Below are 25,831 nucleotides of genomic sequence, written 5' to 3'. Positions count from 1 at the left end.
TGCAAGGCAGTTCTCCTCTGCAGCACACCTCAGTGCATACATTTGCACCCTCTGAATATATGTTGAAGCCTGAATGAAGTAAGGGTCAGGAACCAAGTCTGGAAGTCCTGGAATAAACAGAAGAAGAAATAAGTCTTTTGGTGCAGATAAACCCCATTATGCACTGCTGTCAAGTGTTGTAACATTTAACATTGCCAGTCACTGTGACACAAATTCCAGTGACAGGTAATACCCTATTTAATTTAGTCTGGCTGCCAAACTTAACCACAAATACTGTTCATTGCTATTAAAAAGTTAGTTACTAGGTAACTAGTGTTGTCCCTCATACCCTATTTGTTATCATCTTCAGTTAGACCTACGTTTCTACTCATACTGTACAAGTCATGCTTGAAAATGGTCACTGATTTGGCTTTGGCTTTGACAGATAATAATAACATGGCTGCCATAACAGTGCTATGAAGACACACTGAAAAATATTTCTTCTGAATATTTTGTGACTCTCACCAACATCCACCCACATCTCTTGGCAAATGCTTGTTTATTTTCTCCACAGTTGGATACCTGTAGTTCACCTTGATGTTCCCTGTCATCCCCTTACTGTCAGGCACTCAACTGTCAGATTGTCAGACATCCTTCTGTTGGATTAACATCAAATCTCCTTCTGTTGGATTACTGTCAGAGTCTCCTGTGATGGATTACTGTCAGACTTGCCTCTAGTGGATTACTGTCAGAAAACCCTGTGGATGATTATTGTCAGACACCCCTGTGGTGGATTATTGTTAGACAACCCTGAGGTGGAGTACTGTCAGACATTTCTCTTGTGGATTAGTGTTAGACATCCCTCGAGTGGATTACTGCCAGACTTTCCACTTGTGTATATTATGTCATGCATTCCTCTGGTGAATTACTGTCAGAAACCTCTGTGGTGGATTATGGTCAAACATCCTTCTGGAGGTTGCTACTAGATTTCTTTTTGGTCAATTACTATTAGACATCCCTGTGGTGGATTACAGTCAGACACACCTCTGGGGATTACCATTAGACATCTTTTTGTTTGACTACTATCAGACATCCCTGTGGAGTATTATTGTCAGACACCCCCTCTATTGGATTACCACTAGAGATCTTTTTGGTCGATTACTATCAGACATTCCTGTGGAAGATTACTATGAGACACTGGTCTTGTGGATTAATGTCAGGCATTCCTGTGCTAAATTACTGAAAGACACCTCTCTAGTGAATTACTACTAGACATTCCTTTGGTGGATTGCTGGCAGAAAATCTTTTGGAGTATTACTCTCAGATGTCCCTGTTGTGGATTACAACCAGGCATCCCTCTGAAGGATTGCTCACAAACATTCTGGTGGATTACTGTCAAATACTCCTGTGGTAGATTACAGTCAGACACCCCCGTAGATTGCTGTCAAACACCCCTGTAGTGGATTATTGTCAGACAATTAGATTACTGCCAGACATTCCTCTAGTGGATTAATGCAAGACACCCATCTGATGAACTATACTGAGAGACGCTTTGGTGGATGCTGGGTATTTGTCTGTGCTCAGTTATTCAGATTACTTTATTTATATCTCTGCTGCTACAGTCTCTTTTGCACTAGCCATGCCCGTATTCTCTACTGATGGTCTGTCCATTTATTGAGGCAGGAACTCTAGAGCTGAAAACTATTCTTCTGTTTCAGAGTCATCTTGAAGTCATTGTTATACGTAGGAGGCATTGCCTCCTACCTTATTTATATAAACATCCAAACTATGTTCCGTCTACCCTTCTATAGCAGGTTTTAGATAGCAGCTTGTAACAGCTTACTGGGTCATCGCTTCATTAGATTCAGTCACATTTTCAGTCCCTTACCCAACTGTTAATTATTCATTGTTTTTCCTATTAGTTTTTCTTGGCACTGAAATTTGGTTTCAGTCAGAGAAAATTAATAAATGGCTAATGCCATATGCAATGCCAAAGCCAGACTGACTAAAGATAATAATTTTCAGATTTTGAGAAGCTATGCAAAAAACATTTTTGATACTGTTCAACCATTCTAACTTAAATATATAGGTGTTCATAGAGAAGAACACTACAGTCAATACATTGCTATAGGTAAGAACATAAGTTCAAAGTACAATAGCTGGATAAACTAAGAAATGTAAAGTAAAAAAATTACTACTACTTTGTCAAGACAAAAACACCTGAAGAGCAATACACCTATCTCTGCATTTCGTTTGTAGCACTTATCTACAAAAAAAAGTATAAATACAGTAAAATTATATAATGGAAATTCACGTTTCTAATGTAAGAATCCCAAACTGAATCATAAAATTAAATCAAAATAAAATTTAAAGCTCTGCAACAGACTTGTATTAAAACTCATCTCCACCAGCGGCCCTACAAAACATTCAGTTAAACAAAATTGTAACATTCTCATTATCATATTACGGCGTTCCTTAAAACTAGACTCAGTTACAATACACAGTTCCCTCCACATGGCTCCTGAAGTGGTATTTGTGGTAGTCCAGATTCATCCACGGGCAATGTACGTATATCATTCCAAATGGACCATAGCAGCTTGGAAAAATTCAAGCAATGCATAAGAACATCATGTGAAAAATATTAAACAAACAAGTTCTGAGACTACTTTGTATCCAGCTGAACATTACCTTATAAGACATCTTAATCTGCTCTCATAATCACTTAACAGGCAATTAGTCTTATCTTAGACAAAGAAAACAATTATTAAAGGGGGTGCATTTAGGGACGTGCAGAAGAACAGGTGCAATCGTAATAGTAGGTGCCTTCTTTTCAGGCACATGTCATTGGGTAACCATCTGAAATGTTGAGACTCTCAAGGTCGAATCCCAAAACGTGGAGACCGAATGGGTGAAAAAAGAAATTGCATATAGTTAGTCTGATATGGCCATTTCTCGGAATATTCTCTTTTCGTCTAGGCTTGGCAATCTCGTTGTTGGTATATATAAGTTAGGGGGTGTGGGGGTGCTTGTCCCCCAAAGAAGTTTAAAGGAGAAGAGCAATCTTCGAGATTCACTCCTTTCCTGTTTTTTCAATCTTCTTTTTTTTCAGTTTGCCAGTACTCAGCAGTTCAAGTACCAACATTTCAACAGGGAGCCCGATCATTAGACCTGGCTGCACCGTGTAGTGTAGTGTTTTAGGAAACATAACAATATGGAGACAACACAAAAAGACATAATCAGCCTGCATTCCTTGAGCCACTCTGTCTCTGTATGCCTGAAAGAGGTATTGCAGGACACCAAACAACTAAAGGAGGCAGGTGAGGCATGTAAGTTGGAAGTTCAGAGAACAGAAATCTGAATGGAAAGCTAACAAGTGGATAGTGAAGAAAAGAAGGCAACTACAGCAGTCCACTCTGTAAATAGGGGGACTGCAGCTTTGCAGTAAGAGGCTAGAATGGAATCTAGATGATCTGGGAAATCATAGCAGATGAAACAATCTGAGGTCTATGAAATGGGAGAGAAGGTTCAGGACTGGTGGTAGTTACTGAAAAGGAATTGCAGTTATTCAGGATATATAAAGATCTGGTAATGATTGAATAGTCATAGAGAATACAATCCCCCAAAGCATTTCATAATGACATTTCTTTATAACAACGATAGAAATACAGTCCTCAGGAAAGCCCAGGAACTGGGATTAGCATAAAAGGCTGCCGGAAATACAATGTGCCTTTCTCTGGATTATAGTGTAGCTCTGTTTGGCAAGAGAAAGAGTTTTATTCTTACACTAAGAACTATGGATTCCCGGTCTCACTGAAATTACTTGCTGCTGTTTATGCTATCAGTAGTCAAATGACCCTTCCATTATCTGGTGGAAGCAGGAACATACCTAGCAATGTTAATGAAGAAACAAGTGGGCAGAGCTGCAGGAATGCAGAAACAAAGTGCAGGATTAGACCAGCCTGATGCAGGAGACAAGGCCAGGCTGTTTCCTAGGATTTGCTGCAAAACCTCAAAATATAAGAAAACAGGGCAGCCTGGGGAGCTGCTGCTGAACATGGACAGATAAAAAGAGAAAGTACAATCCGAAGAAGCTAAGAGTGCTGGTACCTACTTGCCATGATGAGATTCCAACCCTAGGCAGAGTTATAGGGACCCTACACTGGAAGAACTGGACCTGCTGGGAATGGAAATAGACAAATTAATGCTGATGCAGACAGAAGTCACTAATGGGTGACAGAGCCATTAGACTGTACTCAGTCACTGCAGTTAGTTGAAGATGGTTCACAAATCACCTGCTTAAGTCTAAACTGAAATGTGATATTCATCTCTAAATGTTAGTCAAATCTCTTTAGCTGCTATGTTTGCCCTTTTTTTGTTGATGTTAGGGTCTAAACTATTTTTTATATTAATGGCTCATAATGAAAGGCAAGGCTTCATGCATATTCTGTAGCAAACATGAATCAGGTTGGGGGAGTGGACCACTACAGCAAATCTATGGGGGTTGCAGCTGTAACAAATGTATGAAGGCAATCTCTATGACCATCTTCAAGTTAATAGTATATACTCAAATTGCACACACACACACACTCAAAAAGTGTAGGAAAAACCCTCTGCTTGGGCAGTGTTAGAATCATTGAAGTGAAAGGACCCTATTAGCTCTCATTTGGACTCAAACCCTATACCTCCAGCATACTGTGCTGATATCACAGCCACTAGAGGCATGCTGGAGGGCTTGGGATTGAGTCCCAAATGATTCTAACAGTGCTTAAGCACAGGGTTTTTCTGCTCTTGTGTGTGTGTGTGTGTGTGTGTGTGTGTGTGTGTGTGTGTGTGTGTGTGTGTGTGTGTGTGTGTGTGTGTGTTTGTAATTTGACCTTAATCATCATGCTGAGGTTTAAATAGTTGCAAGGATAAAGCTCTTAAGAAAAACCTTATCGCCTGTGTATCCAGAGGCTCTTGTCCAACAGCACTGACACCAGCATGTTATGCTGAAATTCTTGGGTTCAAGTCCCAAATGAGGCCTGATATTATCATTTCCCTTCTATGACAGTATATACTCAGTGAGTTTTACACTCTACCTACCCTTCCCTTTATTGCACTTCTGTGAAAATAAACAACCAGCGTATTGCTTCCTCTCTCCCCTCTTATTACCTCAGAACGGTGTGCCCCCCAGGAGGAGCCTGACTGATCTCACTTATGAACTTCATGTATGTAGTGAATAAAACTGGTGGAATGCTACAGTGAAAGATGCCATCATACACCAAACAGATTGACCTATACAGCTGCAGATGTAAATGATGGCTGGTCGCACAAGGTAAGAGGGTGAATACAATAACAGGCTGTATATCTCAAGGTGTGGCTGCATGGTAACCTGTGTACAATAGGTGGTTATGATATGTATCCACTGAGGGGTTGTACCTAACACAACCTGACCAACCCAGACAGCCAGAGATCAGTGTTTTCTTACTTTTAATTGTGTTCTGTCAGGAAAGTTGGTAATCCCACAGGGAGGTCTTGTATTAAATACCTTGGCTGTACCCACCTTATTAAAAGGATGAGAACTAATATAAAGCTCTGAGTTGATGGGATGCGTGGACAATCTATAAATAGTACACCAGTCGCTATTTGTTGTCAGCAAGACCCCCTCTAACCTCATGAAGCCTGGTGAAGGGAATATTAGGGTAAGATTTGGCAATACACCAGCAATGGGTAAAGAGGGTCAATTGGGACATAAAGACACTAAATGCAAAAATTAAAGCAAACAGACATTTTAGCTAGGTCACAGGAACAGGACACGCAAGCTGCCCTCTGGCAGGAGATTAAGCCTATGAAATGTAATTTAGCTCAGTTAATGGCTAGATGGAATGAATAAGGAACAATTTTTGGAGGAAAGTGGTTATTATACTTTTTTAAAAAAATGAGCTGTAATAAGACGTGGAAGCAGTAAATGGTGAGGGCAGATGGAGCATCACAAAGGTAGACATAAACAAGGATATTATTTTGATATATCATTTTTTATGATCCCAGCCAGGAAGACCACAAGAAATTTATATATTTCAATGAAGCATTTGATAGAAGCAGGGTCAGGCTACCTGTTACCATGGGAGGCAACATCAATGTAGTGCTGGACCCTCCACTGACAAAGTACATAGAGGAGGCATGAGGCTCAAATCACAAAGACGAGCACGAATGCTGCAGCAGGATTTCAATTTAAAGGATCCTAGGAGGCTGAAATATCCATTAGCTGGGGACTATACCTTTTTATCACCTGTCATAGAGGACACCGGCATGATTGATTTTTCCTAATTAGCAAATTCTTGCTGGATATAGTTGCTAATGCATGCATTAATGCCATTGTTTATTCAGACCATTGTAAATTTACACTGAGAATTAATTATATCAGCTATGACAGCAGAATCTGAGATATAGACTAGATCTCCTGCTACTCAAAATGAGGGAAAAAGGGTAAACTACAAGAATGGCTCATTGGTTTTTGGGGAGCACAAGTGGAACAGCAGCTCCATGGTAGCTAGCTGGAAGGAAATTAAGGACTAAGGCCATAGCTATAGGGAAAACGAGAGAGCACAACAGCGAGAAGAAAATGAATGAACTATTAAGTCAGATTGAAACACTGGAAAATAAATGTTAGAGCAGGTTATAAACAGTCCACTTATGGATGCTACACTTAGATCACTTAAGCTAGGCTGTTTTGCTCTAATTTATACCAAGTCCCAAGAGAAATAGGAAAGCATCACAGAATATTTTGGAGGCAAACACATTAGGATACCCAAACTTATAGTGCTAAGATTAAAAGACACAAAGTGAGAGCAAATTATTAGTAAAAGGTGGACTGGAGAAGACAAAACACTCTCCTGAGGCCATTAATGAGATAATGAAAAGTGTCTACATATAACGGTATGAAATGGATGACTTTATTAAGGTGGACCCTCTTAGGCAATTTCTGACATCCATACAGATGGCCAGGGTGCTGTAACATGACTTGATGAAACTGAATGTTCTAATAAGGTTTGGGGGAGAAACCAAGTTTTATAGTCCCTCATGCCTCATAATGCCCTTGGACCTGAAGATATACCACTAGACCTCTTCAAAGCTTTCAAGAACAAGCTAGCACCTCATCTGTTGCTCTTGTTCCAAAAAAAAACTGGAGAAGGTAATATCTATAGGGCAGCTAAAGCTAGCTATGATAATAGCATTACCTAAAGAAGGCAGAGGCTCATCAAACCCAAAGAATTATAGGCCCATTTCACTATGCCCCACAAAATGCAAACCAATGGTGTCCACAGAAGATAATTCCAAACATTATGCACAGGGCTTTGTAAAAGGACATATGGGAAGTCTGGTGCTGCTAAGGACCATCCTGAATATGCAAAGGTTATTTTCCCTTGATAGTCAACCTAGAACAGCCCTATTTGTAGCTGCCAATAAGATACTTAGCATAGTGAGGTGGGGGCATTTGATATAGCAGATTAACTTCTTGGAGTCCTCTTACCTCTTATATTACTAACCCTTTGCCAAATTGCTATTCCTAAACCCTCTTGTTTACCTTTTTGGGGTACTTGATAAGGGTTTCCCTTTTCCTTATTGATATTCATTCTTATAGTAGAACCCCCATCAGCCATACCTCTCAACTGCTCAGATTTTTGCAGAATGCCTAGAATTTTGCCTCATATTTTTGGTCTGTTTCTTATAAATTTTTGGTTTTCTGTCAAATTACTGGCAAATCATTGAGGATGAAAGTCAGAAAATAATGACAAGATTTTGAGTTTCAGACTTCATACCCTTCAGAAGATTCATGCAAATGGAAAATCTGTTATTCTATCAACTTTCTAAGTTTATAAAAGTGATATTTTAAAAAAAAATCCCTATTTTTGTGTCTTCCTTTCCCTTTATTTATGACTTTGTCCGGATTTCGTATTCTAAGAGGTTGAGAGGTATGCCATGAGCTTATATGTTGAGCAAAGATACAGTGGTGCATAAGGGGGAAGTGCACCCCCAAGCACGTGGTGTGGTTTGCTGATAATTGTTTGCTGTGGTTGGATGACTGGTGAAGAGTTACTAATCAGGTATTGGATGCTCTTGAAGTTGTTTGGTTCTGTCTTAAGACTGAATAATGACATAGTTATCTTTTTCTCATAGAACTAAACATGTAATGTCATCAAGCACTGCATAGAAAGGAAAGGATAGGGTTGGAAGGAAGCAAAACTTAGCTGGGAATTAGTTAAGGCCCATCCTATGATAAAGTGGTACAGGAGAAGCTAAACCAGGTATATGCAGAATTCATGAGCAAAATAGCCTAGGTTAGTGGCACAGAAGGATGCAGCCCTTAACTGTGACCCAGGCAAATGGGGTTTGATTAGTGGCCCTGACACTGGAAGAGCCAAGCAGAGAGGAGGTAGAGTGAAGATGCATGGAAAGCTCACCTCTTCTGGGGAGAGGTGGGGGACTGCAAGCACTCAGGGAGCACATAGGGAAGTGCAATCACAAACCTGAGAAACCAACTCCTGTGCATGAGTGAAGGGGTGCGATTTCTTCCTGGCAACATTCTTTCTGTAAATGAGGGGATGGCCAATGCAATCAGCCCATTGCATGTCCCCATCCTCTCCTTAGCTGAATATCTGAGGGGTTTTTAGGCCTCTCCAGCCATCCCTAATGGCTGCCTTAATGAGGGCCCTCTTAGCTGACTCAACCCTTGATGAAGAGGGAAATAATTGGTTGATTGGTCAACAAAGTGCTGATGATTAACAGGAGCAAAAAAAAAAATTCAAGTGTAAGATAATGGGTTGGAAGCAAGTTAATCTACCCTTCCTGATAAGGATCATGTTCACAGAAATGTTTTTACTACCAAAGTTTCCATTTCTCACCATCATCTTCCTACTGTGGGATGACATACTGTAAGACCACCAAAGGTCTGCAAAACATGATGCTCCAATATATCTATTTATTTATTTATTGCATTTGTTAACCAGGAAAGTCTACTGGGTTAGGAATTGACAGTCCCCTCCCCCCACACTACTGCAGAGGTGTTAAAACTGTCACTGCACTGAGATATCCTTGCAGAATCAATTCCTCTTGGACTACAGAAGAAAACCCCAAACAAAGGCCTGCAATTTAGTTACTTTTCTGGCTGTAGCTAGATAACTTTAAAGTATAGTGTAAAGCAAGGTCTGAGCCAAACATAAATGAGGGTGATTAGAGACAGAAAAGAAGCAGTCATTCTGCAGAAGGTAAAGAAGATAACAGTGACTCACACAAATCCCATTATATGTCAATGGGGGTCTATATTATAATATTTAACGGAATGAATGTTGAACGGCCGAAATATCAAAAGTGCCGTTCATTGAGTTCTGATTTGTGGGATTGGGGTGCAGTGAAGATGGGGAATTTGCCCTTTCCTCACTGTAGTGCAGTCTCGGAGTCGGTATATATAATTAGCAGGGGGTTGGGGGCACAGCCCCCCACAAAACCAAGTTATTTGAACAGCACGTTCGATATTTCGGCCGTTTGACATTCGTTCCATTCGATATTATAATATAGACCTGTCAATGGCATGGGAATTCGCAGTTACTTTCTTATGTCTGGCATGAGTCATACAAAGCATTATGAGAAAGAAAAGGGGTTGAGAGAGAACAAGATCACGTTGATACATCAAGCCCCATTGATAGCCATGTTGTGGAAAACAGGCTAAAATTACAAATAATGCACTTAGAGTGATTTTGAGGTGTTAAAATAGGTCAGAAAACAAATACAGAATGAAAAACAAAACAGATTTTTTTAGTTCTAGGGTGGAGTTTTCCTTTAATATATCTCAGAGCTAAAAACATCCATATCAGTGTTATTCAAGAATTCCAAAGGAAGGGAATGCATTTATGCTACCTCTGATGATGAATATAAAATCACCAACACATTTAAATTGTACAATCTCTACAACACAGGTGCATTCAGTTTATACTAACTTTAAATTCCACTATCAATATGTTGGCGTAAAAAGGGGGCAAAGGCGACCACTATTCCTGCACTCTCTAGCAGCAGTATGTATTTTCAGACTCTTGTATACAATCATATAACTAGATTTGCAGCTAATAGTCCAATGCATATTAATACTGTTTAGCACTGCAACTGCTAGATGGGCTAATACTTTTCTTCAGTATTATTACCGTCCACAACCTTCTACTCTGCTGATTTGCAACCAGCTATTGAGAAGTCATAGATCATCTAACACCATTACCTCAGAGTTACCAAGACGGCTAGTAAAAGAGGTGACAAAGCATTAAGCCGCTACCTACCTGAAATTTGTAATTCTATTCCCACAAATGTAAGGGCAATAGATGCTCTACCTCCATTAAATAAATCCACTAAAAGCTTAAACATCAGACATTATCTTGATAACTTGTACTGTCTTCTAGCCTAACCAATTCTTTTCATAACAAACTATATAAAATAAGCTTTAAATTCTGCTTTGATATTTAAACACTGCCAAGCTTTGTCTGTAGTCATTGTATCTGATGCTCCCCTTGTATTTACCTTTTAATATGGTCTTCCTACCTTGACAATACCCTTCCTTTCAGTTTCACCTTCTTTTAAGTACGCCACCCTTCTGCCAGTAGTGCTGCCTCCTACCTTTGCTTTCTGTCCACCCTACACATTCTGCATTTTCTCATCACTATGTTTCTGTGCACCTGTTTCCTTCATTGCTGTGTGCTTATAATACTCTGCTGATTTCTTATTTTTCTGAGTCATCTTCCTGTTTCTTACCTGTCGCTGTCTCTTGGATTCTCAATTGGTTTCTGTAGCCCCTCCTATGCTTTACTTTTACACCTATCCTGCCAAACCAGATTTTCTTGGTCTTCAGTTTTTACAGGCTGAAGAAATCTGCAATGCAACTATTTTTCATGCATGGTATCAGTCTTTTCATTTCATCTTAGCCTTACTGTTCTTCTCACTTTATCGACTTCAGTTTCAGTTTTAATTTTAGCATAGCGCTTATAAGCTCTTTACGTAAAAAGAAGCAAACTGTGGTGGTGGTGCTGCGGTAGCATTGTTGCCTCACAGTAAGACGTTGTCCTGTTTGATTCTCAGCTAGAGCGTCTTCTGTGTGGAGACATGTGTGAATGGGCGTACCTTTGTTGAAGGTTATGCATCAGGGCCAGTAACTCGGCACGTAGAAATCTACTGCCAATCATTAGCGGACCGGGTTCCGCTGTGGCGACCCCTAACCGGGAAAAGCCGAAAGACGCAACAGCATAAAAAGAAGCAAAGCAAAGTATGCAAACACTGAGTGAATAAAATAAGACAAATATTAAAAATGAGAAGTGCTATTCAGTAAATTAATGCTCTAAACAATCCAAACAATGTATTAAGTAGAAAGAACAAACAGTTTCTATGGTTAAAATATCAGAGTGTGAAATAGGAGTCTTAAATAGCAATACATAGTCCAGTTGTTATCTGGAACAAACAGCAGTAACATGTACTTAAGACAACACCTCATCTTCCAAATGAAAAACTTCAGCAGACTATAAAATATGTCAGCAAGCCAATCAAATTGCAAAACATGTGAGCCAACTTTTTATAGAGCTCACAAGTTCCACTTAGTCATTAGTATACCAATGGTGAAATAATCCAAGTGCTAAAATACATGCTGAGTTCAGCACTCACAGTTAGTCAGCCAAAAGTCCCAATGAATTACTTCCAAAAGGAGAGTTTCATTAGAATAAAGTGGCAAAGAAACAATAATCCTGGTTATGTAAACTAACATTCCACATAATCAGGTATGCCCAGGTTACCGCTGAACAGACTGCCCTGCTAATTCATTATATAACCTTGCTGTTCTTACTTGATTAATAAAATGTCTTGTTTTTACATCTTTTTTTTGCATGATACATACACGTCTCCTGCTACATTTAAACTCAGACATATTATCTTTATTTGTGGCATATGGGATATAGCTTACACAGCCTGTACAATTTTTATTTCTGTCATGTGCTGTGCTTGATGCCTGTTGTATACGATATTCTTGTATTGTTTATTGCATAACAACAATTCAGTTACATTTTCACTATTTAGCATCACATTTAACTCATCACAAATTACTGCATGTAGTAAACTACTAAATAGTGTCTATAATATACATATTGTTTTCTAATGCTCATAATGTGTTAGTTAGTTCATAGGTAAGTACTAGGCTACATGCCCTTGCAGGCCATTTTAAGCCAATTTCGCTTCAAAGGTGAGTCAAACTCTGTACTTTGTGTCTGTTAAGTAACACCTTAATCCTTATGCTAACTCCCCATTACAGATAAAATCGAATTCACTATTAACTTTGGAGTAAATTGTTCAGTATTTAGCTGCATCACTAATCCTATATTTAAGCTATTCTGACTCAAAATAATACAGTAGAGCTTTTCTTCACAGGTTCCCCCATAAATGGGTTCTGTCCACCAGTGGATAAATGATTAACAAACTATTATAAATAAACAAATAAATCTATATATGTATATGCGTATGTATATATATATATATATATATATATATATATATATATATATATATATATATATATATATATATATATATCGAACACAGATATAAGGTAGTCCAGCAAAGCTGACATTAAGAGCTGTCTGGTAAATAGTAAATAGCCTGCCAATTAGCTCAGAGGATTAAGGCTATGATCTGCTTACTGTTGCCCAGAGTTTGATTCCCTCAACTCCTGTATACCTACTATGAGACTCGGACAATTCATTTAACTGGACAATGCTTTCAGGCTATGTCTAAAAAAAGTGCCAGTGGAAAACTGCTCTATTCCAGTTAAATAAACAAGCAAATTAATGCTTTAAAGTCTGTCATGCTGTATAGAGAAGAGACAGTTGTTTCACTTACCTCCACGGACATCAGTGAAAAAGAACTTTCAAATTTAAAGAAAATCTGTTTTGTTTGTATCATCTCACAGATACAAATACTTCAGGTCTAAATTGTCACATTTCTAGACTTCCATATGATCACTTCCTGGAAAGCATAGTTACCATTTAAACAGGCTGTGGGGTATTCCAGTGTAGCTGCACTGCAGGTCGGGTAATAACAGTGTCCTGAGTTAATGAAAACCGAGGTCTATTACAACAGGTCAGTGCATATGACTGGAAGTTGAACAAAAGTCCAAATCAGAATGTCTTTATGGGATTGAAAGTGCTACTGGAAGTAAGAATGTAAAGTCTGCATGGAGTACAGAGTAAGGAACACATATATAAACAATTTTAATATTCTAAAACTAAACCGAAGCATTTGTCTGCTCCTGAGCTAGCAGCGCAAACCTACCATATGACTTAAAATGTGGATGACATATAAGTTGATTCCTATAAAGAGAGATTAGTGTTATGATTTTGCATGGTGATAAAATATGTATAATTCAACAAATGCAGGCACTTCTTAACATCCTGCATACACAAGTATTTGGTATTTTTAAAATTTAAGTCAAGTATTTGTACTGGCAACTCACATTAAAATAGTACTCATCTCCTTTTTAACAAGCTGAAATACTGCAAAACCCCAAAATAGAGTCAGTTTTGGAATTCCTATTGAAGGCAAACAGACATATATTTTAGTTAATTTTTATATAGTTGGAGGACCCCACCTCTATCTTGTCTTAAATCTTCGGCTGGAAATACTTTATTGGCAGAAGTTTCACTTATTGTGCCTACACACACACACACACACACACACACACACACACACACACACATATATATATATATATATATATATATATATATATATATATATATATATATATATCATGACTGCCTGGGCTCCCATAAATTCCCCAAACTTTAGTTGTATTGTCCTCCTAAAGGCAGGAGGTGCCATATGAGGGTGACTATTGGCAAGGAGATATGGTTCATGAAGTGACTCTGCCCTGTAAATTTTATGGATCTGTGAAACTATGAGTCGGTAATATGATCCAAAAACAACAAATGCTTGATGCCTCAGTGGTTTGGGGAAACAGTGTATTTGTAGATATAGTTTATATTGGTTATACATCAGTTGTTTCAGGGTCACATTAATGACCCATAACCAGAGCTGACTGTCAGACTGGAAGAAGGCTATTCAGGCTCACTGACAGTCACTGGGGCCTGGGAACAAATTTTGGTCATTTGTACAAACCAAAAACTCCAAAAACAGTCACCACACAAACTAATAACCAATGACCAAGGCACTCAAGTGAATCACAGAGCTTTATTGATTACAGGCTCAGCAGTTAAGCGCTTTCATCCCGAAGGACTTCCTCAGAACTGCTGTTAATAAAAAACATCACTTTAAATATACTCCAAAAATCACATGATACGGTCACATGATACAACATTAATGAAATAAATATTAAATATAAAATACAATAATTACTGTATTAAAATGTATATATGTATAAAAACTGAAATAGGCTGGTACAGAAACATCATAACTCAACATTCCATACTTTTTAACTTTAAAAGTGGAACAATAGAACGTGCTTCATTTAAACCAGGAGGACAACATGCCTCCAAATTCAACTGCCACATTAATTCTCTTAACAATAAATGTTCTTCCACAATTCTACCCTGAATATCTCTCGTGTACAAACCATCCAGAGAATGTAGGGTTAGCCTGCTATCCTTTCTGTGGTCATAGCTTTCACAGCCCTGCTTTCCATGGCTGTCCCTGTTGGAAGCTACAGGGAGTCCCTGTAATCCTAGTTTAGTGTGGTTAAATTGGCAGTTGTATTCGTAAGTTACATACAGGAATGTGAATACTGCCAGTGGCATTACTGCAAATCACTGAAGAAAAGTTGCATTCCAGATACCATAGCCCTAGGAGCTTTCTTGTGCTAGTAGGGAATAGATGATAAGGATTAGTAGTCAAGCAGTCAAATCTGCATACATCTGAGTTGCAACAAGGGAGGATAACAGGTTTTGAGGTATATGGACATGTCGTCCCCAGAGAAATATATTCAAAAGTCTTATGATACTTTTTTCTAATAAAGAGAAACTAATATGGTCCACAGAACTGCAACGGGTACCCTTATAGGAATCTGATAAAGGGAATAAGCACAAGGCAGATTTATAGCTAAAAAATTCACATCATCTGAACATCTATTAAACAAGGACCACTGTATATGTACCAGAATTTAAACTTCTTGGATAAAGAATACAACCCTGGCTTTCAACATTTTGAGAAAGCCAAGATTTCAGGGTATATGTTTCATTCAAAATAAAGATAATAAATTACTCCCAGGTTCATTTTCTATTGACTGAAGTACACCAAACACCATAATAAAGTGCATCCAGAGTTAAATTAAACCCAGGAGAAAATAAATGTGAAAGCCTGGCAAGTGCATAATTCCAATGCTGGATAAATTATTATTTTTCTACTTTGTGAGGCCAAGTAATTATTATAAAGTAGCTTTATCCAGTTACAGAAGTCTTCAAGGAATGCATAGATACATAAATGATGACACGTGTCTCATCATTTGGCCGCCATATGCTTAACTGGTGTCACAAGCAATTAACCACATGTTTTCCAGCTTCAGTCTACTTGTTCAGCTAAATGCTTCATTTGGTTTTCTGGTTTGTTACTTTAGCCATGGCTGGCGATTCCAAAATCTTAAGACCTGCACAAATAGAGGGTAATGATACCCTTGTGACAAGAGTGCCAGACTTAGAATTCCTTAAAAATCATGTGTACATCATATGCCTAGTATACAGTCATATATAAATATACATAGAATGTGGAATGCCAGAGTATGCTGTACGCAAGTCTGCCTGGGTCAGGTTCATATAAAATTGCCTGTCTCTTTTAGCAAAAGTGCTATTAATTATTTCATTACTCAAAGTAAGTAAAAACATACTGTCCATGTAGCTTGTACTGGATACAGCATTAGGTTATATAGTTATACAGATGGTTTGTCAGCTGCAACCCCTGAAGACTGTCCAGCCACACATATGAATCTAATGCATTATCTCTCACTATTTTTGCAGCTTTGAATAACCTCCATAGCAACCAGAATTAATTATTGTCAACTTATATTTTCTTCTTTTCTGTTTTGTACCTCATTCTTGCTGTCACTTTTTTGTATACATTTTGTATTAATTCTGAACCTTCTTTGACATTTAGAGGCTGGCTGTGGACAGAGAGGATGCAACACAAAGAAATTCCAGATAATCCACTATGGAGAAAGAAAACCCATGACAAACAGCAAACCATCTGGGGGAGTAGTACTATGTATGGCTGTAAAAGGAAGGGACAATATTTTTAGCCGACCTCTGTGCTCATAATCAGCAGTAATAAGAACGCAAAATGATCTTAAGAGTAGGAAACGATCTACTGCCAGTTGATGCTTTGTTCACTAAATAACTATCCCCTATGCTTAATAATACACACTTTACACTGTAGTTGATTATCCATGATCACAAAAGAGATTGTGTTATTTCTGGTCATTCTAGTGTGACATTCCAAAAGGTGCAGCTCTGGCATCACTCCAAATCTCGGTGATGGAATTGATGCAGATGACAGTATCATATTATATAAATCTGCAGCTGTAAATGGTGCAGCTCTGGCATCACTCCAAATCTCGGTGATGGAATTGATGCAGATAGTATCATATTATATAAATCTGCAGCTGTAAATGGTGCAGCTCTGGCATCATTCCAAATCTCGGTGATGGAATTGATGCAGATAGTATCATATTATATAAATCTGCAGCTGTAAATGGTGCAGCTCTGGCATCATTCCAAATCTCGGTGATGGAATTGATGCAGATAGTATCATATTATATAAATCTGCAGCTGTAAATGGTGCAGCTCTGGCATCACTCCAAATCTCGGTGATGGAATTGATGCAGATAGTATCATATTATATAAATCTGCAGCTGTAAATGGTGCAGCTCTGGCATCACTCCAAATCTCGGTGATGGAATTGATGCAGATAGTATCATATTATATAAATCTGCAGCTGTAAATGGTGCAGCTCTGGCATCATTCCAAATCTCGGTGATGGAATTGATGCAGATGACAGTATCATATTATATAAATCTGCAGCTGTAAATGGTGCAGCTCTGGCATCACTCCAAATCTCGGCGATGGAATTGATGCAGATAGTATCATATTATATAAATCTGCAGCTGTAAATGGTGCAGCTCTGGCATCATTCCAAATCTCGGTGATGGAATTGATGCAGATGACATTATCATATTATATAAATCTGCAGCTGTAAATGGTGCAGCTCTGGCATCATTCCAAATCTCGGTGATGGAATTGATGCAGATAGTATCATATTATATAAATCTGCAGCTGTAAATGGTGCAGCTCTGGCATCATTCCAAATCTCGGTGATGGAATTGATGTAGATAGTATCATATTATATAAATCTGCAGCTGTAAATGGTGCAGCTCTGGCATCACTCCAAATCTCGGCGATGGAATTGATGCAGATGACAGTATCATATTATATAAATCTGCAGCTGTAAATGGTGCAGCTCTGGCATCACTCCAAATCTGATGGAATTGATGCAGATTGGAATTGATGCAGATAGTATCATATTATATAAATCTGCAGCTGTAAATGGTGCAGCTCTGGCATCATTCCAAATCTCGGTGATGGAATTGATGCAGATAGTATCATATTATATAAATCTGCAGCTGTAAAAGGTGCAACTCTGGCATCACTCCAAATCTCGGCAATGGAATTGATGCAGATGACATTATCATATTATATAAATCTGCAGCTGTTATTTTCATCTGTGATTCCTGTAGGCTGGCCAGTCACACATATGAATCTTATCTATTATTTGTCACTATTTTGACTCACAAACTCAACTCACTGAACTACAATCACTACGTATAATTAATTATCATCATAGCTCATTATGCAACACAGTCTTTGTCTCCTGATAATGTAAGACCTCTCAGTGTTCTAAACGATCTCCCTATTAACAAAAAAATCCCTTATTTTGGATGAATTTAAGTAGCCTTCAATAAAGGGGGACACTGATATCTTCAATGCAAGATATGTCCAAAAATTCCTAGACTTGATATACAAAAAGCCCCTTGTGTAATCGGTAAATAAGCCTACTAGAGGTCATATCATTCTTGACCTGATTCTTACAAATATGGCCAACTCTTGCACTCTGGTGTCGGCTTCCTTGGTGAAGTCTGACCATAAACTTGTGACCTTCTCCTTTAAACTCCTATAAGCTCTTACAGCAAATCCCACTGAATTTATGGACTATAAACATTCCAACATCAACCTTCTTTTTGACAAAATATCAACATTCACTTAGGGCAGCACTTCCCTTGACCTTTATACAGCAGCAAGCTTCACTAATGAATTCTATACCTATTTAGAAAAATAGCGATATTAGTCCCTACCAGGCTTAAGAATCATGGGAAATTCAAAAACAAACCACCGTGATGGCTTACCTCCATGAATAAACTACAACAAAAGAAATAAATAAAGTAAGAAACTTCTTCCACTGTTTAATAGATCCCAAACTGTTCTTCTTAATAATAATCTCAAAAAAAGAAAAAAAACAAAACAAAGAACACTATTAGGTCCACTAAAGGAGTCCATGAACACAGATTGGCCTCTGAAGCCAAAGATAATTATAAATACTTCTTTTGCTCTGACAGGAAACAAAAAAAAAATACCCTGCATAACTTTGAATTTATTCACAATGACGGAATGTATTCTGATCCAAATCCATCCATCCTTCCATCTACAATCCCCTTTTTCCTATTTTTTGCAGATGGGGATTGTTGCCAATTCCCTTGCAAACAAATTTAATAACAACTTTACCCCTGAGGCATCCATTTAAAGCGCCAAAAATATCTGAATCTCTTACTTCCTCAATTATCTTTAAGGATATTTACTGAAAGGGCTAAACAAGATCAAAAATACTTCTTCCATGGGACCTGATAATATACCTGATTGCTGATTTAATAGGTTCATAGGTTCATAGGTTGGTACTAGGCTATCGGCCCTAGGGCCTATACAAGCCTAGCCATAACAATTCCCTGGATATTTCTTCCCACAATATTTACTTCTCTGGACCCCTGTCTAGCAGGGTGACTGACATGATCCCCGAGGTCAATTTCCTATCTCCCATCCAATCATCAAGGTTCCATTTGAAGAGGGCCAAGGAGGCGCTCTGCTTGACATGTATGGGCAGTCTATTCCAGAGTATGGGGAGTCTCTGGGTCAGGAACCTATCCCTCCAGCATGTTTTGTTCATTGTGATGACAAGGTTTAGATCCCTGGAGTGTGTGGCTCTGAGGGACTGGGATTTCTTTAAGTGGAGCATGTCCAACAGCTCAGGGTTTGACATGGCCTTATATGTTAAGCAGAGATCGCCTCTGAGTAGACAATATGCCACAGAGTATAGCTGGAGTTTTTTTAGATGGTCTTGCAGATGTCTTGTGAGGTACATACCAAATGGGGCCTTATACTCTATAATGGGTCTAATGAGAGATGAGTACAGTGGGGCAATGACCTCTTTTTTTCTGGTTGAAAATCCCTTAGTGATGAGGTGTGCCACATAGAAGGATTTCCTGACTGTTGTGGTGATGTGGTTATGGAAAGTGAGACCACTGTCCACCTGTGTCCCTATGTCTCTCATCACACTTTTGATGTTTAGTGTACTGCCACCTATGTGGTAATTCATGGGTACATGTTTTTTTTCCAAAGGGGATAACTATACATTTCTTGGCATTAAGCTTGAGCCAATAGTTCTGGCACAAGGCATCTGTTTCTGTAAGGCCCTTTTGTAGAATATCCACATCATTTGGGGATTCAATAATGGCTCCCAGTTTGCAGTCATCTGCAAACTTTGTTAGCCAGAGTCCCTTAGTGTTGGCCTGTACTTTAGAAAAGTAGATGTCAAACAAGAGTGGTCCCAGGACTGAACCCTGAGGTACTCCACTTGTCACTTGTCTGGAGATGGATTTGGAGTCGGCTACTTTTACAGTCTGAGTTCTGTCAGTAAGCCAGTTGGTAACCCATCGAGTGATGTAGGGATTTATGCCCAGCGTAGTAAGTTTATCTATGATTCCAGAGTGGGGGATGGTGTCGAAGGCCTTGGCAAGGTCTAGATAGGCTGTGTGGACCACCTTACCCTCATCCACAGCTCTGGAGACTGATTCAAAGAAGTCAATCAGGTTCAGGAGACAAGATCGGCCCTTCGCAAACCCAAGCTGGGTGGGGTCCAGTGTTTGAAGGTTGCCAGTGTCTTTGTTTATAAGTTCCATGATAATGCATTCCATGCCCTTGCAGATCAGGCTCATCAGACTGATGGGATAGTAGTTCCTGGGATCCAAGGTGGATTCCCCCTTGTGGAGTGGGATAACTGTAGCTGTGCGCCACTCAGTGGGCACGAAGCCTGAGGTGAGGCTATGATTAAACATGACACTTAGGTGAGGTGCCAGTTCATTTTGTAGTTCATGTAGTACACAGCCTGGGATGTCATCTGGTCCCATGGATGCTGTATTCTTAGCTTTGGAGAGTGCGGTTTCTACCTGTGTGGCCGTGATTACCGGAATTTGGCAATCTTTTGGTATTGAGATGGGTCCTTTAGGGGATGAGGGGGGGGTGAAGTTGGCACTAAATTGATCTGCCAGGATATTGGCAATATCCTTGGGATCAGTATATTTAATGCCATTCTGTTGAAGCTCAGAGCAGATCTGAGCATTGCCATTTAGATTCTTGACATAACTATAGAATGCCTTATGGTTGTCTTTGGAATCTTTGGCAATTTTATTTTTGTAACTAGCTTTTGAGGATTTTATGAGGGATCTCAGCTTCTTACTGAGGCTGGTGAGGGAGTTTATTGTATCCTGGTATTTTCCTATTTTCTGCAACAGTTTCTTCCTTCTGTTGTATAGTTTGTTTATAGCAGGGGACCACCAGATTGGCTTCCTTTTTTTGGAGGAGAGCATCTCGGTTCTATTTGGGATGGCACAATTCATGCACGAGTGGATGTGCTCATACAGTGCCTTAGTGTATGATTCTGCAGTCGAACTTTCAGATCCCGTCTGCATGGGTGTCATGAAGTTTGTCACTTCTGACTTCAGTAGCATGAAGTTGGCTTTGGAGAAGTTTTTAAGGAGATTTCTTTACTGGGGATGTGGATGTGAATTGTGATTTGCTTATGGTCAGACCTGACCAATGAGGGGGTGACCACTGGTGTGGAGCATCTATCTCCCATGTTGGTAATGACCAGGTCTAGGATATTGGAGCCCCTGGTGGGACAATGGATTAGTTGATCCAGGGCATTGGAATTTATGAATTCCAAGAACCGTTGGGAAAAGAAGTTGGTACCCGAGTAGTTTTCCCAGTTAATGGCAGGGTAGTTGAAATCACCCAGTATTAGGGTGTTTAGTTGTATCTTAATATTTTCCAGTGTGTTTAGAAAGGTGTAGTGAGAATCATGGGGCATGGTGTTAAACATGCCCTTGCAGACACACTTGTTAAACCGTTTAACATAAGTTTAGCTACTGGTTTTGTTGCTGATGAGTGGGTCACTCCAGTGGTGATGAACCTCCATTAGGGTGGCCTTACAACCATCCTGGGTAATCATAATCCTATCAACCTTACAAGCCTCATTTGCAAAGTCATAAAACATATTACAACTGACCTCAAAAAATGAAATAATTAGAATCTTATTAGATTACCCCCCCAACAGTAGTTTGACTTTAGAAGGGCAGAGCCTGTCTATTTCATTAGGTAAACTTTTTTGAAAGGGTTACGGAGGCTGTAGATGGTGGCCATGCAGTGCATGTGGAGTATCTGACCTGGCCTAGGACTTCAACACCATTTCCCATGCTACATTATACAAAGGCTAAATGTTTTAAAAACTGACTGATATGTAGTATGAACATAGCAAACTGGCTGAAAGACATAACTCACACAGCAGCCTTGTCAGAATGAATAAAAGGGATTAGTTGTGTCCCTCAGGGATCCATGCTGGGACCTCTCCTTTTTAATATTTGTGTCTCAGTTCTTCAAGCGGAGAGCTAAGACCTCTGCATAACAAAGTTGGAAGGTGACTGAAAATCCTGAGTGGTTAAATCATCCTTCAGTGGTGGCTGGTAACTTCAAATCAAAGGGGGGGGGGCTGCAGGAGACAGCTGAATAGGTGGGGCCAAGGGGAAGGGGTGTGGCCAACTAGAAAGGGGAGGAGCTATGCTCAAAACTACAAAAACTGGAACTTTAATTAAATACGCTGCCCTGGGTGCCAAACCATCATTATGAGAGTCCAATCAAGACAAAATAAAGTGTAGAAGGAAAAAAAAATATTTCAATGCATTGGCTGCATGACAGCTTACTTAATATCTAGATGGAAACAAAAAGGTTGCAAGGCATAAAAAATAAATTACTTTTTAAATACATTACTGGAATGCCAGTCAAAATCAAGTATAACAAAAACAAGCAGCACTCAACTCAAACCACTTCTCCTTGCACTGGAGTTCTAATTATAATTTATATTCAGCTTTATAAAAGTACCAAATAACATGCTGAAAGTAGCAATCTCTGTGACACCCCCACTTGTAAAAATGTTTCTTATCCAAAAAAGACCTGCTGCCTGACAACAACTATCTACTTGTTTCGTGGGGAAAACATGAGCAAAGTAAAAAATGAACAGCAAACAAAAAACAAGCTCAAGATAAATTGCTTAAAGTATTACTGCACAGGTTATGGACCACACATGATAGATTGGCATTCTGTTTAGTTTATGGGTAAAGCCTGCAAAGATGACTGCAAGTCTCCAACAAAGGTAATGAGCTTCTTAAAATACTGTAATCCTGTCCTTTATTACAAATACTGTCATATGCATTTCAATACCCAAGGCTTATACGTTATCTGGTTATGTAAGTATTCTCTGCATGGCAACAACAAAAAGGCTTTTAATGTTGGTAATTCTTTAACAGTATGCTTATTAAAGCTTACTTGCATCTTACAATCTCAGACAAGCTTAACTGATGGTCATGAAAGCATTGCTACTTAAACACAGAGCAACGGGCACTTTCTGAATAATAAGAAGCATGCATCAACAGTTTAAAAATATGACAGAAAACCAGAACATTCTGCAAAATCAAGCAAGGACAGATGACAAGCCACTGTAGTACTTGTGCCTACCTTGGATGGCTGGATTCTCTGCACACTTACACGGCATAACTGTTCTTTGCCTTGCTTGGACACATCCAGAGTCACTATGTGGGGGAGTGGGGTGCAACAAGTATGTCACAATTTGAAATGTCTCTGGTTAACTGTGATGGCCCTGACACATTTGCCATACCCCTCAACCTCAGAGCAAGAAATCTGGACAAAGCTATACATAGAAGTGGGACAAAGGCCCAAAAATAAGGACAATATTTAAATATTGCTATTATAAACTTTCTAATAGCATAGTAGGTCTTGCATTAGTATGATTTTTCTGAAGGGTATGAAATCTGAAACTCAAATGTCTGTCACTATTTTCTAACTTCATTCTTTAATGATTTGCCTCTAATTTGCCAGAAAACCACAATTTTATGAAAAATGGACCAAAAATATGATGCAAAAATATAAAGTAGCCACACAATACAGCTGGAAACCTGTCAAAGAAAGGACACTTTTTTAATATTAGTACTGTTAATTTAAGCAGCTGACAACATAAATGAATCTACATGCATTTCTGAAACAAAAGTAATCTATAACTCTGATTATTACAGTTATTTATTAATTGTAAACCCTCCACGTTTTCTTCCAAAATTGCCATTTTGTGGAGGGATTATTAGTGGGAGAGCAACATTTTGAGCCAAAACCGGGGACATTTGAGAGGTTTGGATATGCCTAATTGTATAAAGCAATTTATTTGCACGTACCGCTCAACCTGTTAACACAGGAAATCTGGACAAGACCAAATATATTTGGGGAACATACAAACAGTACTAAACATTGCTCTTGTATAAACTTAGTTGATAGAATAACAGGTATTGCTTTAGCATGCATTTTTCTGAAGGCTATGAAGTTTGCAACTCAATGTCTGTCATTACTTAGTGACTTAATTCCTAAATGATTTGCCAGAAAACCACACATTTTATGAGAAACAAACCAAAAATAAGAAGCAAAAATGTATTCTTTCTGTGAAACTCTGGACAGTTGAGAGGTATAGTTCAGCCGGGCTGTCTTTCAGTTTGCCGCCCTTCCCCCTCACAAAATCATGGTCGAATGGAGCCTCTCCTCTTCAGCCATTCCAATGTCCCACTACTTGGCTATTTCACCCTATTTACCATAAACACTGCAATGTGCATACTGCTTTACTTCTATGATGATTTGGATTTCATATGAAAGTTTTATTTTGCATTTTACAGCACAAACTTCAAGATATCTGCTAAACAATGCAATGCAGTCTCACAGTGAAAACAGACTTAGCATTAAAACTTCTCTGCCTTGAAACTCACATTCATTGAAACAGCATTGAAATCCACATTCAAAGAAAATACATTTGGCTGGTATAAAGATTAACTTTGGGCTGTTTTCAAATGATTTTGCATACAAGACATACATGTGTTGTGTGATACACCTTCCTGATTGTATTAAATTATATTCCTTGTATAATACAGTACTGTTGTTAGAGGGTGTTTTAAATTTATTGTTTTGAACATTTTTACAGTAAACAATGAAACAAAATGCATGCATCAATAATGACAAAACTGCCCAATTGAGAACATTTCCATCATAAAAGTCTACTCAAACTTCTACAATCCACCAGTATCAATAAATATGCACAATCTCTGCAGATGTAAAAGTCATCTATAAAATTCCACATTGAAGAGATCTGTAACTAATGAAGAGGTTGCTGCTAGCAAACAACTTTATCTTTCATTGATTCATCTACAAATAAAGTGCCTGTATCTTCGCCAAAGAGGACATTCTCAGTACGGCAGCATCCACCCCCTGTGGGAGTAGAACCCACAGCCTTCTGCATCAAAAGCAAGTACACTACCTGTTGTGCTATTAATAATGTAAGCAGATTTAGAATAAGCAGCACCCTGCAGCTCTCAGCTCCTTGTAAAAATCTACTCGACACGCAACTGTATCTCACAACTTCTCAGCACAAGAAATCTGGAAAAAGCCAAAATTTATTGGGGGGGGGCAAAAGCCCAAAAACCAGGGACACATTTTAAACACTGCTTGTATAATCTTGAAACTTTGCAAATATAAGATGCGTTACCACCATACAGTTCACTGCCAAGTCTTGAACTCAGGACCCTGTGCAAAACAGTCAGAGCAACATACCACTATGCCAAATCAGTTGTTTTATGAAACAGAGGAAGACTGAAACTTAAATGGCTACCATTTAGTGAATTCAGTTCTCACCATAGCTGTCAACCTCTTAGCACAAAACATAGTCCCAAACATAGGGACAAATTTCAAATATTTATCTTATAAACTTAGAAAATTGCTAGAATAAAAGGTTTTGTGTTACTATGTACTTTCTGAAGAATATGAAGTCTGAAATTCAAATGCCTGTCAATTTTATTTATTTTACATTTGTTGACAAGGAAAATCTGACTTGGAACAAAAGCCAATTTTCAGCAGAGACCCAGGGAGAAATACTCCAGACACGTTTGTCACATGGGAGGACACCAGCGCAAACCCACACACAAACACAGGGAGGACATGCAGACTCCACAGAGAAGGCACCCCAGCCAAGAATCAAACCAGAGAACATCTAGCTATGAGGCAACAATGCTACAACTGCACCATCAACTATTTAAGGGATTAAAAATTCAGAAACCACAGATTTTATGAGGAACAGAACAGAACAAAAT

At 38.8% G+C, this 25,831-nt stretch overlaps 1 protein-coding gene across 1 annotated transcript in view; it reads right to left on the bottom strand.

The window, feature by feature from the left end:
- The window catches only part of LOC122787367 (protein-lysine 6-oxidase-like), a 407,094-nt gene that overhangs the window by 187,338 nt on the left and 193,925 nt on the right, over positions 1-25,831 (bottom strand). Inside the window, exon 2 of the mRNA XM_044054026.1 lies at positions 1-107. This exon is cut by the window's left edge and continues 2 nt beyond it. Coding sequence (XP_043909961.1) covers positions 1-107 — 107 coding nt within the window. The remainder of the gene's footprint in view (positions 108-25,831) is intronic.

This window comes from Protopterus annectens, chromosome 13.part0, assembly GCF_019279795.1.
Source record: "Protopterus annectens isolate FY-2018-M chromosome 13.part0, PAN1.0, whole genome shotgun sequence".
NCBI classification, from domain to species: Eukaryota; Metazoa; Chordata; order Ceratodontiformes; family Protopteridae; genus Protopterus; species Protopterus annectens.
This window is presented reverse-complemented; position numbering and strand designations above follow the sequence as displayed.